The sequence below is a fragment of the Dama dama genome, chromosome 9 (assembly GCF_033118175.1).
Source record: "Dama dama isolate Ldn47 chromosome 9, ASM3311817v1, whole genome shotgun sequence".
NCBI lineage: Eukaryota > Metazoa > Chordata > Mammalia > Artiodactyla > Cervidae > Dama > Dama dama.
Genome location: NC_083689.1, coordinates 23,165,659 through 23,180,164, shown reverse-complemented (window position 1 = coordinate 23,180,164; position 14,506 = coordinate 23,165,659). Strand labels below are relative to the sequence as shown.

General features: G+C 54.8%; 1 protein-coding gene across 1 annotated transcript in view; it reads right to left on the bottom strand.

Moving 5' to 3' along the window:
- The window catches only part of SH3GL1 (SH3 domain containing GRB2 like 1, endophilin A2), a 27,239-nt gene extending 12,733 nt beyond the window's left edge, over positions 1 to 14,506 (bottom strand). Inside the window, exon 1 of the mRNA XM_061150658.1 lies at positions 14,284 to 14,506. Within this exon, the coding sequence (XP_061006641.1) occupies positions 14,284 to 14,328 (45 nt within the window). The 5' untranslated portion in view covers positions 14,329 to 14,506. The remainder of the gene's footprint in view (positions 1 to 14,283) is intronic.

The following is a 14,506-nucleotide window of genomic DNA, read 5'->3' as shown; positions in this document are numbered from 1 at the left end:
TCCAGTCTCTCACACTGCACCCACCACTCCAGGGTGGCCTCAGCCCACAACCCTAGGGACGTTACAGAGCTCTCTATGAATACCAAAGACATATTGGACCGTGAGCTGTTCATGGAGGGGGACACCAGTCACACACAGACCTGACCAGGGCCTGATGCCACCTACATGGGGAGGATCAGATGGGCCTGCCCCCACCCTCACTGAGCGACCCTGCCTCAAATGCTATTGGGGGAGGTGAAGGGCCAAAGTCACACGGCCCGGCTGAGATATCTGGGGAGCAGAGCGGGGTGGGGGCTCAGGATTCTGTCTCCTTGGGAGAAGGGGAGAGGTGGGCCTGACCCAAGTTGGCACCCCAGGCTGTGCCGAGGGTTTTTACCCCACAACTGCTTGCAATCGAGGCTCATCTCTCAGGAATGAATTCCACCTGGAACTCTTGCCAGTGCTGAAAAGCCCAGGTGTAAACTGGCCTCGTGCATTTTCATTTCTCATCTCAGGGATGAGGCAGGAGGGCTGTGTGTCACACAAGCGGGAAAATCAATTTCAGATGAAAACTTATAAAAAGAAACACCCAACCCACAAACAAATGAGGTCATAAATCCCCTGAGTCCTGCTGGCGAGGCCACACCCGCCCTGCACTGCTGCCCCTGAGCCAGGGTGCGCTGTGGGGGAGCTGCCGCCTGCAGACCCACCAGTGGGTGTCCAGGCACACAGCAAACTTCTGTCCAGCGTGTTTGAGTAAACAAGGTGTTCTGCAAACTCATCTTTTTGTCAATGGCAGAGCTGACGCAGGAGCAACCCTTCAGGAAAGAGACAGGAAACAGGGCTTAGAAATCCTGTGAGGCACATGCACAGCTGTTCGGCTTCCGAAGGCACTGGAGCAAACCCTGCATTCAATGTCATCGCCACAGCCAACCACAAAAGAGACTGTGGACACCAGAGCACATGTCTTGATGTGGGGCCATGTGCACCCCAATGACAACAGGCTAAGGTGATGAAAGTCCAGAGCCCTTGCCTCCTGGAATGCTGTCTCCCCTTCTCTAGCCATTTCCATTCTGAAAAGCCTAACTAATGTAAAGCCACCTCTTCCAGGAAGCCCTCCTGATTCTCCATCACCCACCTCCGAAGGACCCAGGTAGGAGGAACCTGACCACTGGCTACCCTCTCCCATTACCAGTCCTGGCACCTCCTCTCTGAAGGCCAACCCCACATTGGACCAGGCTCTGTTCCAAAAAGGTATGCATTCACCCCACATCAGAGTCTCTGCCATGCTGTTCCTTCTGTTCCAAACCTTCCCACAGCTGACTCCTGTCCATCTGGTCCCCCTTAGAACCCCCTCCTCAGAGGGGCTGTCCCTGACCCACCCATCACTCTCATTCTCTCAAGCACCCTGGGCTCTGAGAGTGTGACCCTGGCACTTCTGTACCATCCGTGCTCAGAACCGTGTGCAAGATTAGAAATGCTTCCTTGATACTTCGTGCCCGTGGGAGGAAGGAAGGACCTCACAGGGGGTCTGACCTCATGGTGCCACTCCACACGGCTAAGCACTGGGGGCTGAGGACCCAGGAGCTGCCGGATGACAGCATCCCTAACCCCCGTACCCACCACTGTCCTTTGTGTTGCTTATGGGAAGTTCAAGTTCGGCTGAACTCTGCCTAGGGAGGCTGCCTGTCTACATCCCCACTCTCTACTTGAGGTCTGCCCACAGCTGGCCCTCTCACCAGGGAGCAAAGGGAAAGTGTGCAAAAGAAAAAAGTCTGAGCAAGATGGGCCCAGGCTGGGGACTCCTTGGCGGCTCAGTGGTAAAGAATCCACCTGCCAATGCCAAAGAAATGGGTTCGATCCCTGGTCCAGGAAGATCCCACACGCCACAGAGCAACTAAACGCGTGTACCACAACTACCGAGCCTGTGCTCTAAACCCTGGGAGCCGCGACTACTGAGCCCGAGCACCGGAGAGCCTGTGCTCTGCAAGAGGCCACCGCAATAAGAAGCCCGCACAGCAGAATAGAGCGCAGCCCCGCTCACCCCAGCCAGAGAAAGCCTGTGCAGCAACAACTCAGCACAGCCAAAAATAAAACAAAATGCTGGGCCCAGGCTGCCTTGTATCCAGGGTACTCTGGTCCCAAAGTGGGTTGGTCTCCTATCGACAGAAGCCCCCATGAAAGGGCTGCGCCTGCAGTTTGGGAGGACAGGACATGAAAACGGCAGGCTGAGAGGCAAACAGACTTGAAGGCCAAAGGGAAACAGCCCCCAAACTGCTGTCAGGCTGCAGCCAGAGAGGCCACATACACGGGTTCGCGGATCATCGAAGGTAGGCTCGAGGGGAGGACAGAAGCTCTGAGTGGGTGCTGAGGCACGCACCCTTATCTGGCACACTAGCTGGGCGGTGACAGCAGGTGACTCAGGGCCACTGAGACCAGTTTCTTCGGGTGCGGCTACCAGAAGCAACTGGGTGGGTCACAATCCCAGGACAGCACATTGCAAGCCAGGGGAGGTGACCAGTCCCCTCCTGGGCCACGAGTCAGATGCCAGCACCCTATCACCCTGCATGGCCACTTCTCCTTCTGTCCCCCACCCTATTTGTCCAGAGGTACCTTCCCTTCTGACCTGCAAAGTCAGTCCTGGAAACCTGGAGCAGGAAGGAAGGAATCTCGGCACAAGATGAGGAGACCAAGAGGGGCTGCCAGGGCCAGGTGGGCCTCAGATCCTGCTGCTCCTGTCCCCTGACTGTCATCCCCTGCGGTGGCAGCACCGGGGGAGGGAGCTCCCCCTTCTCAGGAGGCACAGCAGGACTGGCCCACACACTCCCTGACATTACTGTCTGTGCCCCAGTGGTGAGTGGACACCCCGCCCTGGGCCACAAAGGAGGGCAGTTCTCAGAGCCCATCTCCTCTGTCACCTTTATTCCAGCCAACAGCACCCGGGATAGCCTCCCCTCCCCACCTACACGTGCCCTGTCCCCAGATGCTAACTTCCCAGCAGCTGCCTGCTGTTGACAGGGCCCAGCAGGCGATGGGAGATCAGTATTTGCTGAGATAACAGACCCCCGCCCTCAGGACCTCTGGGGAAAACACCACCAACCAGGTTTGTCAGCAACAAGTCAGAACAAGGGTGTGCCCTTGAGCTCCAGGGCGGGGCTGAGACACAGGCAGCAGCAGGGGTGTGAATCACAGACAGCCTTGTGTCTTAAGAATGTCAACTCCTCTGAGCCTCAGTTTCCTCGACTGTAAAATGGGGGGCTGATGATGACGTGCTGTGGGGTCTGGCTAGGAACATGCTTCAAGAACCATGAGCTGCTCTGCAAAGATGAGTCTGCTGTTCCCCACGTGATGCAAAGCCCAGGGGAAGAACAAGGCCAAGAGGGTAGGGAGCTGGAGGCGGGTCCCCGCACAGGCGCGGTTCAGAGGTACGACATGCAGAGCTACTGGACGACTGGGATGTGAAGATGCCCCTGTCTCTGGAGTGAAGGCCCTCTGCACACACCAGGACACATGTGAACACTGCGTGAACTGTGCTGCCAGCAGGCTGCGGTCCCAGCTGTCCCTGTTTACCCAAAGCCCCCAGCCCAGACTCCAGAGGGCTCACGGTACCACGTGTACTGCTGACAGGCGGCCGTGACACACATTCTAGAGCTCTACTTGGAAGCAAAGCAACAGGGTTTGAGGGAGGAGGATGGGCAGCAAGCCCAGCATGGCTCCTGCCAGCCTGTGGGGCGCCCCACCTCCTCCTGCTTCTGCTGGCTGACCCTCAACACCCTGGGGGGCTTTCTGCCCTGACTCCCAGAATGTCCCACCCACCCCATCATGGCACATCAAGAGTTGGCCTGTCTTTCAAGATGATGCCAGTACACACCCCAAGAAGTCATGCTTACACTGTGTGTAGGAGACCGTGCCCCGCTAAGCCGGGGCGTCTTTATAGTTTGATTTTGGCAAGAGAAAAGCTACCCTGCCCTGGGCCCCAAATCTTCCTTCTCTGTTGTCATCTTGAGACACATGTCTGGTGTTGCCACTTCCTGAGCTAGGAGCAGGAAGAATATTCCAACCCCTTGTCACCTGATGATGATTTTCTAGGGGCCAGGGCCTCCTCCTCTCCTCCTCATACCCAGACAGCCTCTGCTCCCCTGGCAGGGCTGAGCCCATAGACAGGCAGTGTCTGGGCTCCTGGACCACTGCAGGGTAGGCAGTGATCCCGAGGCCCCAGCGCCCAGGGCCTCCCAGGGAAACCTGCATGCAGCTCTCCCTTCTCCTTCCCATGTCCACGTTCAAGGCTAAGGCCTGGGTCGTCTTCTCATGAGTCACACCTGGTTTCTCCGTACTGGGCGTGCATGTCACAGGACCCTGCATCACCACACTTGCCCTAGCTCAGCTGCTAAGCCACCGCGCAGGTCTGGGACGCCCTCCCGCCCTGAGCTAACCTGCTCTGGCTGTGTCATGCCAGCTGAAGAGGTGGTGGTTTTTTCCCAAGTTGGGCCTGCTTAAAATCTACATGGTCACGTTAAAAGGGCAGTAGTCTAGGACTTGCCTGGTGGTCCAGTGGCTAAGACTCCGTTCTCCCAATGCAGGTTTGATCCCTGGTCAGGAAACTAGATCCCACCTGCAGCAACTAAAGATTCTGCATGCCACAACTAAGACCCCTTGCAGTCAAATAAATAGATAAATAAAATTAGAAAAACAAAAACACAGCAGGAGTCTAGAGGAACTCTGGGACCTCACCTGAGGCACGCCCACATGACTGCTCACTGCCACGCTGAGAGCAGAAACGCAGCAGTGGCCTCAGTGCCCGCTGCCAGGGGAGGGACATGTTGTGGTCAACACATAAAGGACCACAGGGAGCTGTGGAAGTGAACTAGAGTCACAGGCTTGGGGTGGACGAAGGGCACCAGCAGTGTGAAGGGAAAGAGCAGGACAAAAAAGCTGCCCTGGGACACTGTTCAGGCGGTGTAAACTTGCAAAACAAAGCCGTGGACTTTTTAGTGGTGAGTTCATCATGGTGACGTATCAGGGCGCGGCCTCCGCACTTAACTATGCCACGCGTGTTTACTCAAGCTCTCCTGGGTGCCTGGCTATTGGCCAGTCACTCTTTACCTCTCGCTTGACATCCGAGACAGTTTAGCACCAACTCAAGTGCCTGAAAAGGTACGTGCCCTTTATGGCGCACTAGCGCTGCCTGGGGTGGGGGAGTAGCTGAGCGCACACTGCCTGGACAGCAGTCAGCTCCCCTCCAGGTGCGGCTGGGAGCCGAGTGGCCTCCTGGACTCAGACCAGGCAGAAGGCCCTCCACCCCAGTCCCCTGGAACAGCATCCTTACACCCTGGGTCCCCAACGTACCCCGTTGCCACAACATCCCATGGAGGCCTCCCAAACCCACAGTGCCTCCTACCTACCACCGGCCAAGGCCAAGGGCACAAGGTGCTCTGGGGTGAAGTGGACAGAGCACTTGGCCGCCTTTGAGGCCACTGGCGGGAAAGGCTTGATGATGAGGAACCCAGAGAGGTATGAAGTAAATGCATCAAGGCTGGGGGCGAAGGAGGAACCTCAGAGAAGCCTCTGGGGCATCACTCACACCGAGCTGTAGAGGGGCAATGGGTGGGGAGCTGCAGCTGCTCCAAGACTCCTGGGGGGGGTGGGCGAGATGCTGACCTTGCGGGACAGCAAGACTTCCCCAGCTTGGAGGAAATGCCCCAGGAGAGGAGATAAAAGTAAATCTCAGGCCAGCAGTTAGGGGTAGGGGACATAGAAATCCTTGACCCCGTTCCCTCGGCTGGCCTCTTCTGGACAAAAGGTGGCCTTGACAGGCCAGGGCTGGCCGCAGGACTTCCGAAAATTAAGGCTCTGACGACCTGAGGCCATCGAGTTGATGGACACAGGCTGGGGTCGGCCAAGGGACCTCAGAGTGGGGAGGCAGGTGGCAGGGGATAGGGAGGGAGTGGTGCCTGAAAGTGAGAGTTCCCGGTTTCCTTCTGTAAGTCTCTGCTAACTCTTGGGGCCAAGACCCAAAATGACCAGAGAAAAACCATCAGTCGACTGCTCCCGCTTCAGAGAACGTGGGACTGGCTTGAGCTGTGCTGGCCAGTGTGGTGTCGGGGAACTAAGCGCACAGTCTGAACAGGGCCACACACTGTCAGGGCTCCTCCGCCCCAGATGCTCGGGAAATCCACCCTCACCCCAGAACTCTCTCTTCCGAGACTTAATTCAAGCCTGCAGGAGTTCCTGGCTCCACATGAAGACTGTAAGGGGCATGGGAGGGGTGCCAAGAGAAGAGAGAAGGCAAGGGACAAGTGAGAAAGTTAGTCCTGACATGATCCCCTTCCAGTACCCTTCATTCTGGCTAGGAGAAACTTCCTGGAGGACACTTGTTTTTAAAAATAAATTATTTTTAGGCTTTTTTTTTTTTGGCTGTGCCACATGCCATGTGGGATCTCAGTTCCCCAGCTAGGGATCGAACCCGTGCCCACTGCAGTGGAAGCGCAGTCTTAACCACTGGACTGCCAGGCAAAGTCCCTGGTGGGGAACTTATGGTTTCACAATTCTTTTCACAAAAGAGAGCAGACCCCAGTTTCAGAGGTCAGGAATCCAGGAAGAATTGATCACATTGCTTTGTTTCTGCTGTATATGGTGATCCTGTTACTATGACTTATTGTAAGAAATAACATCAAGATCCCTTTTAAAAACAAACTTAAAAAGTAAGTCTACTTGAAGGTCAAATTAACGAATTAATTCAGGCCCCAGGCTAAGAGGTTGGTGCACAGTATCTACTGCAGGCTCAGATGCCGAGGAGATAGATATAGCAGGCTCCCAGGTCCTCGGGGCAAGGACAGGGAAGGATAGGGAAGGTCAGGGCTGGGCCTCAGGTGCACTGGGCCTAGGAGAGCCTGTTGCATTGCCTGTACCAGCCAGCCAGTCTGGGACCACCATCTAGAGGGCGACTGGGCGTGTTGTGACTGGGGATGAAGATCTGGAGAGGTGAGGGGCGCCAGGGAGGGAACTCAGGTCCTGGAAGGAGAAGGCCCAGAGGCAGGGTAGCAAGTCCAGGGGGCACCAATGGGGCCAGGCAGAGGACAGGGAGAAAGCTGGCTGCCTGTGGGAGGAAACAGGAGAAGAGGCAGAAGGCGGCCAAGGGTGGAAGCCACACAGGGGCTACACATAGGACCTGGTCAAGTCCAAGAGCTCAGAGGTCCAGGAGCCTAGAGAGCAGGCTTCTGAGGCCAGAGAGGTTGGGCCCATGGACCTCCTTTCCCCAGGAAACTAGGCACCTCCCATTAAGTTTGGATCTGGCTGTGGGGTCGGGACAACAGAGACTGCCTGTGACAAAGTAAAGTGCAAGTTCCTCTGGGCCTGGAGCCCTCAAAGCAGATTCCAAGCAAAGGAGACAACCTCTGAGCTCTGATGACTTATTTTTTAAACCAGTAGGACCTGTTCCTTATTTTTTAAACCAGTGAGACCTGAGGCCTCGCTGGCCACCCTGCCTCACACAGGTACCATCATGGCACCAGACCATCCCACGCCTGCTCTGGGGAGGCATCCACTGTTCCTAACAACTTGCTCAGTGAGCCATGACCTGTGGGGACCTGGGCCTGTCACCAGCTGCCAAGCAGCCCCCTCCCTCAGGAGCTCACGCCCAATGAGAGGAAAAAGTACTGGGTGTGAGGAGGTGCTCGGTGTGCAGCACGGGGGCAAGAGACCCCTGGGCCAGAGGCTGGGAGGGAGGAGAAGTGCTTCCGGAGAGTGGACTCGAGAGGTGGCAAGGATGAAGAAAGACACGCAGGGTCTGAAGGCAAACAGGAGAGCCGGACAAGGGTGGGGAAGGATGGAAGCTACAAGGCCAAGCAGACCTGCTGGACTGGAGTGTGCTGTCCATGCTCGAGGGAGGGTGGGGAAGGTGCTGAATGCTAGATGGAGCTGACATGGCACCTTGGGTCACCAGGGATGCTCCCCTCAGCAGGCTCCAGCTCTGCCTTCTCTCTCATGCCCAAATGGACACCCCACTTTTGCACTTTCACAACCCACAATTTAGGGCAAATGTCCCTCGGCCCACCTGATATTCACTGAGTTCTTCAATGGCCCCTGGGCGGGCTGTCTCACACCCGGGACAGGGCACGGCACCTCTGGACGACTGTAATACCCAGGTGTGGAGGTCTGAGCCACTGGGCAGCAGCCTTCCCAGGGAGGCAGCAATTGATGCTGAGTCAGGTCCTTTGGAGGAAATCGCACGTCTGTTTTCCTGCTGTGGTTGGGAGTCTCCGCGTGACCCCCTCTCGGGCCCAGTCAGCAGGTTTTTCTAGGAGCTGAGTGGAAAAGGAAGACGAAGCCATCCTCTGGGAGCCTGGGCTCGTGGAGCCTGGGGGACCGCTCAACAGGAAATGAGCAGAATGTACCCAAAGTGCAGCGCTTGGGAGAAATGGCTGTAAATTCAGCCCTGGGGAGGGGGGCAGGGAGAGAAGAGGGGGTGTGGGGAGAGAAAAGAGTGGGAGGGGAAGGAGGAAGAGGGAGATGAGAAAGGAGTGGGGCAAAGAGCAGAGAGCAAGCAGCTGCTGCTAGTCTGACACATTCCTCCATCCGGCTTTCCAGGGACGGCTTGGGAAAAAGTCCAGAAACATCACCCCTAACGTTTCCCCGGGGAAGGGTTTGGGCACGGCTGGTGGGTAAAGATGCCTCCACAGGCCTGTGAGCTCCCAAACCCTCCTGTGGCTGGGAGGCTCCAGCATCAAACCCTCCTTAAACCTCAGAAACCTCCCCCTGCCCTTCCCCCGACCTCAGAAACCAGAAACAGAAGACAACTGGACTTTCCTCCCCCACTGCCCTGGCCAACGGCCTGAGGCCTCTGAAACCCTATGGAGGAAGTTGGCTGCGCACCCCAAATGAAAAACTAATTTCCCCTAGATTGGGTCAGTCTCAAGATATTGGCAACAAAGAGGAGACGGTGGAGATAGGGGCCAGGGCAGCACTAACTGTGGCCCCCAACCCAGGGTCCAAGGTCACGGGACATGCAGGCCAGAAGCAAATGGCAGGCCCAAAGGGCCCAGTTGCAGCCTGTCAGTTTGTCCTCTAAGGAGAGACACAGAGGGCTGCGCAAAGGGGCACTGGAAGGGCAGGCGGAGCACTCAGGGCCCCGAAGGATGCTGCCTCTGGAGGGACGCTGGGTGGACGGCACTGTTTTCTGGGTTCAGTTGCTAAGCCTGTGACAGTTCTGGGGTCTCAAAACTGTGATAGCCTCCAGTTCCTAAAGCTGAGCAGGGAGATACTGAGAAACCTCTCACCTCACAGGCTGTTATTAAGTGGCACACGGAGTATAATTAAGTATCCTACAGCCTGGCCTCAAAACACACCCAGAGAGGCAGGGCGATCAGCTCCTACTGAGTTCTGTGATAAACTGGCCTTTACTACACCCAGGATTCTGAGTCACAGTGAACTTCAAGCTCCATACACAGCAGTTATGAGCAGTGGATTCAGAACATGATGAGCCCCTGGTCCTGGCATGTTAATAACGAAGAGATGCAGGATGCTGCCTGATTCTGGGGTGCCTCCCTGATGGCGAACAGAGGGTCCTGTCCAGGAGGTCAGGTTAACCTGGTTTTACGGACAGGCCTGGGAAGTGGTGGAGATGAGAGGCCCCTGCTTCCTTCAGGGAAGGGCAGTTTTGGATTGCTTCTAAGCTCCACAGCCCAGCCTACAACACAGGGCTGGGCACTGCACCCAGCTAGCTTGTGAGGCAGGATGGGATCATCTCCGCCCAGGGTCCTGCAGGGACACTGCGAGGTCAAGGGTCTTCCTACGGATGAGTCAGCGGAATGGTTTCCTCTAAGAGTGGACTTAACCCAGTTCCCGCCGCATGTGAACAAGGCCATGGCCAAAAGCCACGTCTGCTGCCCCGAGGCAGGTTTTCCGGGAGTGAATGCCTGCAGCTGCTGAGCTCAAGGGCCTGGGCCAGAGACCACTCCTACTCCCGTCCCCACCCCCAGACTTTGCCTGACACCTGTCGATCGCAGGCTACATACTTTGATTCATGCTGACACTTAAGGAGTTATAAGTTCCAGATTTTTGTGTCTTAAGATCACCCATGTCTGTTACTCAGCAGGCCAAGTACTTTGCTAGGAAATCAAGAGTGTGATTCCACAAAATGGAGTTTAAAAAAAAGGTTGGGAAAAAAAAAAAATAGGTCGGAGCAGGCAGTATCTGGGAGACCCCTGACATTCCCCCAGCTACTGCTTACTCCTACAAGTTGGGGTCTGGGTCCCCTAGTCCTTCCCCCACCCCCACATCTCTCCCAGGAAGCTCAATCTTTCCTCCTAGACACCAACGCAGGGCCTAGAGAGAATCGAACAAACTTCAAATTTATGGGATACGGCAATCATGAGTCCCCCTCCTAGCTTGGATGGAATCAATCTTTTAGTTCAAACTCTCTCCCTCCTTTCAGGCAAGGAAAAAAACCAGAGAAATCAGGCCAGCATTCCAGGCAGCTGCCAGATCTACCCCTAGTTACACTCTCAGATCTCCACACAGCACAGCCACAAGAATGATCAGGAAACCAGTTAGCAGCTTAGGTGGAAATTAATGTCACCCACACACACCACAATGACAAGTGAGCTTGAGACTGGAGCTCGCTAGTGGGTTCCTCGACCCACCTCTATTCCCCAGAAAGACTCATAAAGGCATCTCCCCCCAGTTTAGATGTGCATAAAGACCAGACAGTTATTGACTGGCATTATTACATGGGGAGGTGCGAGAGGGCCCGGGACAGATGCCTACTTTTTTTTCTGCTTTACTCTATGGATTCCTCAACGTTCTCCAGCTAAGCCTGTCAGTGACCAGAAGTAAAAACTCACAAACTTCCCACTCAAGCTCAAATCGATTTTGTATAAGACCTGAAAGCTTTCACCAGAGAGGAACTGGTGCAGAACTGGCCAGTCTCGTGCCAGCTACTGGAAGCTGGTTTGTCACCGATGTCATCGATGAGGTAGACCTGCCAGAAACCAAGCTTCTCTACTCCTGGCTCTCTGTTACGTGTCCACCTTTCTCAATTTAGAGACGACGCTGTTACAAGCCTTTGAAATCAAGAACCTGTTTCAGCAGGGTTTCTCAACGTTGGCGCTCCTGTCATTTGGGCAAGATACTCTTGGTGGTACAGAAGGCTGTTCTGTGTGTTACAGGGTGTTTAGCAACCATCCCTGGCCACTACCTACTCAGTGCCACTAGCGTCTGCTCCCCAAAGCCTGACAAAGCCTCTGATGCTGCCAAATGTCCCTGGGGTGCTGCATGGAGGGGAAGGGGAGAGAGAAGGGTTAGTCACCCCTAAGTGAAGAGGTGCCGATGCAAGCTTGACAAGATGCCAATAGATTCTCTGGGATTCTCCTGAGGACTTGGGTAGGGGAGATGTGGTGTCTGGGTGCTGAGTTTTACATACGTGTCCATCTGCATATATCTGGTTATCTCTTGTTTCGAGAATTAGAAAAAGCAGGCAGCTGCCACAAGAATGCCCAGGAGAGATTTCTGTTGTTATCGTTTGGTTTGGGTAAAATTATCCTCACTTTTCTCAAACTGTAAAACAGGGTTTCCCAACCTCAGCACCGCTGACATCTGGGGCCCAGTGCACTGTAATACAATTAATTACCTCCAAGTTTTGACAGCCAAACATGCCTTCAGACATTGCCAATGTCCTCCAGAGAGTGGAACTGGCCCTGGCTGAGAACCACGGTCCTACTGGAAGACAAATGCCCCACAATTCTTTGGTGTAGAAAGGGGAGTATGCTGACCCTTGGGCCAGATAAAGTGAGACTGAGACTGAGACTCACTGAGACCAACGGAGACTGATTGGTTTAAAACATGTTCACGCGGTGAACCTCAATATATATTAGACTTAACGGGAATGTTACCTGGCCCAGACGATCCTATCCTGAGGGCACAGAAAGAGGATGAAGGAGGTGTTTCTTTTTTTTTTTTTTTGAAGGAGGTGTTTCTAAAATCAAGACAAGAAATACACAGAGAGGTGGACACGTCCAGATCCACAATGGAGGTCTATGGAAACTATTGCAGGGGGAATGGAACACAGCCAGGGTGACTCTTGAGAACACAACTCAACACGGACTTGGTCACGAGGCCAAGACGGCAGCTCTCAGAGGAGGATGTGGCCATAGTGGCGATTCTTTGGGAGTGGGTCCCGAAATGTTGAGATAATAAACCGATCTGAACCACCAGCTTATGCTGCGCTGAGCTTTCCAGGTTTTAAGTGCTCCCCCTAAGTGCTACATTCAGGTCTGAATGTAGGCCATTCTTCCTTCCCTGAGAGGATAAGGCTCAAGTGGACACCCTGAGAGGCCCAGCTAGTTCCTCCATCGCAGTGGGTCTGCTGGGGGCAGGACGGGCTACCAGCATAGGCCCTTGTGCCTGAGAGTGGGGAGGGGAGGGCTTCCAGAGACCCGTCCATAGGAAGGAACAAGGTGGCCCAGGAGTTCTTCCAAGACCTATAGTTCTTACAGGAGGGACTACATCAGTGTCCAAGACAGTGAGCAGCACTGTGAGGTGCCCTGGTCAAGTGTGCAGTGAGGCGGGGCAGAGGGGGAGGTAGTGGCTTGCTGGGCCAGGTCACTCATTCCATCCTGCTGGGACACAGGGCTGTACTCTCAGCAACAACCCTAGAATCCATCAAGATTAAGTTTCTCTTCCTCCAATGTTTAGCCTGGAGTCGAGAGACAGACCCCAATTATCTTTAGCCCTGACTAGGATCATTACTTTCCCCCTCAAGGGGCCAAAGGTCCTGGCTGTGTATCACTGGGGACACACTTCTTTTCCCTCCCACTGGACCTCTCTCCAAGTCTTGGGTTAAAGTCTGGTTTGCCAGCACTGCCTAAAGGATTCCTATGACCATTGCTCGTTCCTTCTTGGAGTCTATCCATACAAACTCCAAACCTAAGATTCTTATGGGATGGAGGAATCTGGGAACTTTTTGGATCTGAGCCTGTAAACTGAATTTTACATTTGCCTAGTTTTCTGAAGAGTGGATCCACTCAGCTCTCACCAGATTTGTGAAGAACGGGGCCTGGAATTTCCAAAACACCTATTCTGTCCATCACAAGTAGAACACTTAAACGATCTTGGATTCCATGTTCCACTTCTGGGAACTTAACCTGTAAAGCCAATCCTACCTGTGAGCAGAGATACTCACTATTCATGACAATACTGTTCGTGGCAGAAAACTACTTGAAACAATCTAAACATCCATCAAGAGACAACTAGTTAAAAAAAAAAATCATGGTTGACTTTATGGAACAGAATATCACGTACCCATTAAAAAGAGGAGCAGAAAGGAGGAGGTAGAGGAAAAGCAAAAGAGGAAAATGAAATACATGACATCTTATCTCTTCAAAAGAACAAAACAAAACAACAGAATTGAACAGTAGGCTCTAGTGCTGTGGCTCTAGGGGGAGGGGGGAAAGAAGAGGGGGTTCCCCTAAAGACATCTGGCAGCATGGGGAGACATTGGTGGTTGTCACAACTGGGGGAGCTCCTAAATCGACTGGGAGGGGGCCGTGGTGTTGCTCAATGCCCCACAGTGCCCAGGATGGCTGCCAGGACAGAGAAAGACCCGAGGTGGAGAATTCTGACTTTAGTGCGATCTCCAAAACACAGTTAATGAAAACCAGCAAGTACATGGTTCTACGTAGACCATGCTACCACTACGTGGGTTTTTTAAAGAAGAGGCGTACACTTCTCTTTGGTAACTGAGGACAGTCTTGTTTCTGGGAAGAGGGACTGGATGTCTGAGGAACTGAAGTGGGAAATTGACTTTTCACTCAACCCTTTCAATTTTGCACCCAGCCCACTGAGAAGGCTGTCTGTCATCTTTGGGGAAAAAAAAAGAATTGCTCTAGACACAAAATTTCCCTGCCCCTGGGCTCTCTGTGTCGACAGCCTCTGGACGGCTTCTTCCTCTTCTCTCTCTCCGCTCCCTCCCTGACCTTTTACAGGGAAGGACAGGAGGCGAGGGAACCACGACCGGGAACAACCTCTGGGTGCATCTCTGCTCCTCTCCAACGTCTGCCCACCCTCCTGGAGAAGACTGGAGCCCACATGGCGGACAGAGCTTGGGCGCCCTCGCACGCAGACCCTGTCCCTCCTAGGCTGTACCCACCCTGCGAGGGACGCGTGCCAAGATCGTCCCCTCACTACCTCCGGTCCCCTCCCGAGTCAGGGCCAGGCCTGGCATCGCCTGGCCCCCCTCCGAGCAGTCTGGGCCCGGGGCTCGCCGCACACCCCCCCAACCCACCCCGCCCCGCCTCGGCCTCCGCTCACCTGGCTCGCCTTGTAGAACTGCTTCTTCAGCCCCGCCACCGACATGCTGCCTTCCACAGTCGGGCCTGCCGCCCGGACCCAGCGAGCCGGAGGGACCGCGCAAGCGACAGGTTTCCGGGCGCCACCAACCCCCAGCGCGCCTCAGCGGGCCCCTTCGGCACCGCCTCCGCCGCCCTCAAGCCAGCTCCGCCCGCCCCGGCGCCGCCTCAGACCCTCCCGAGCC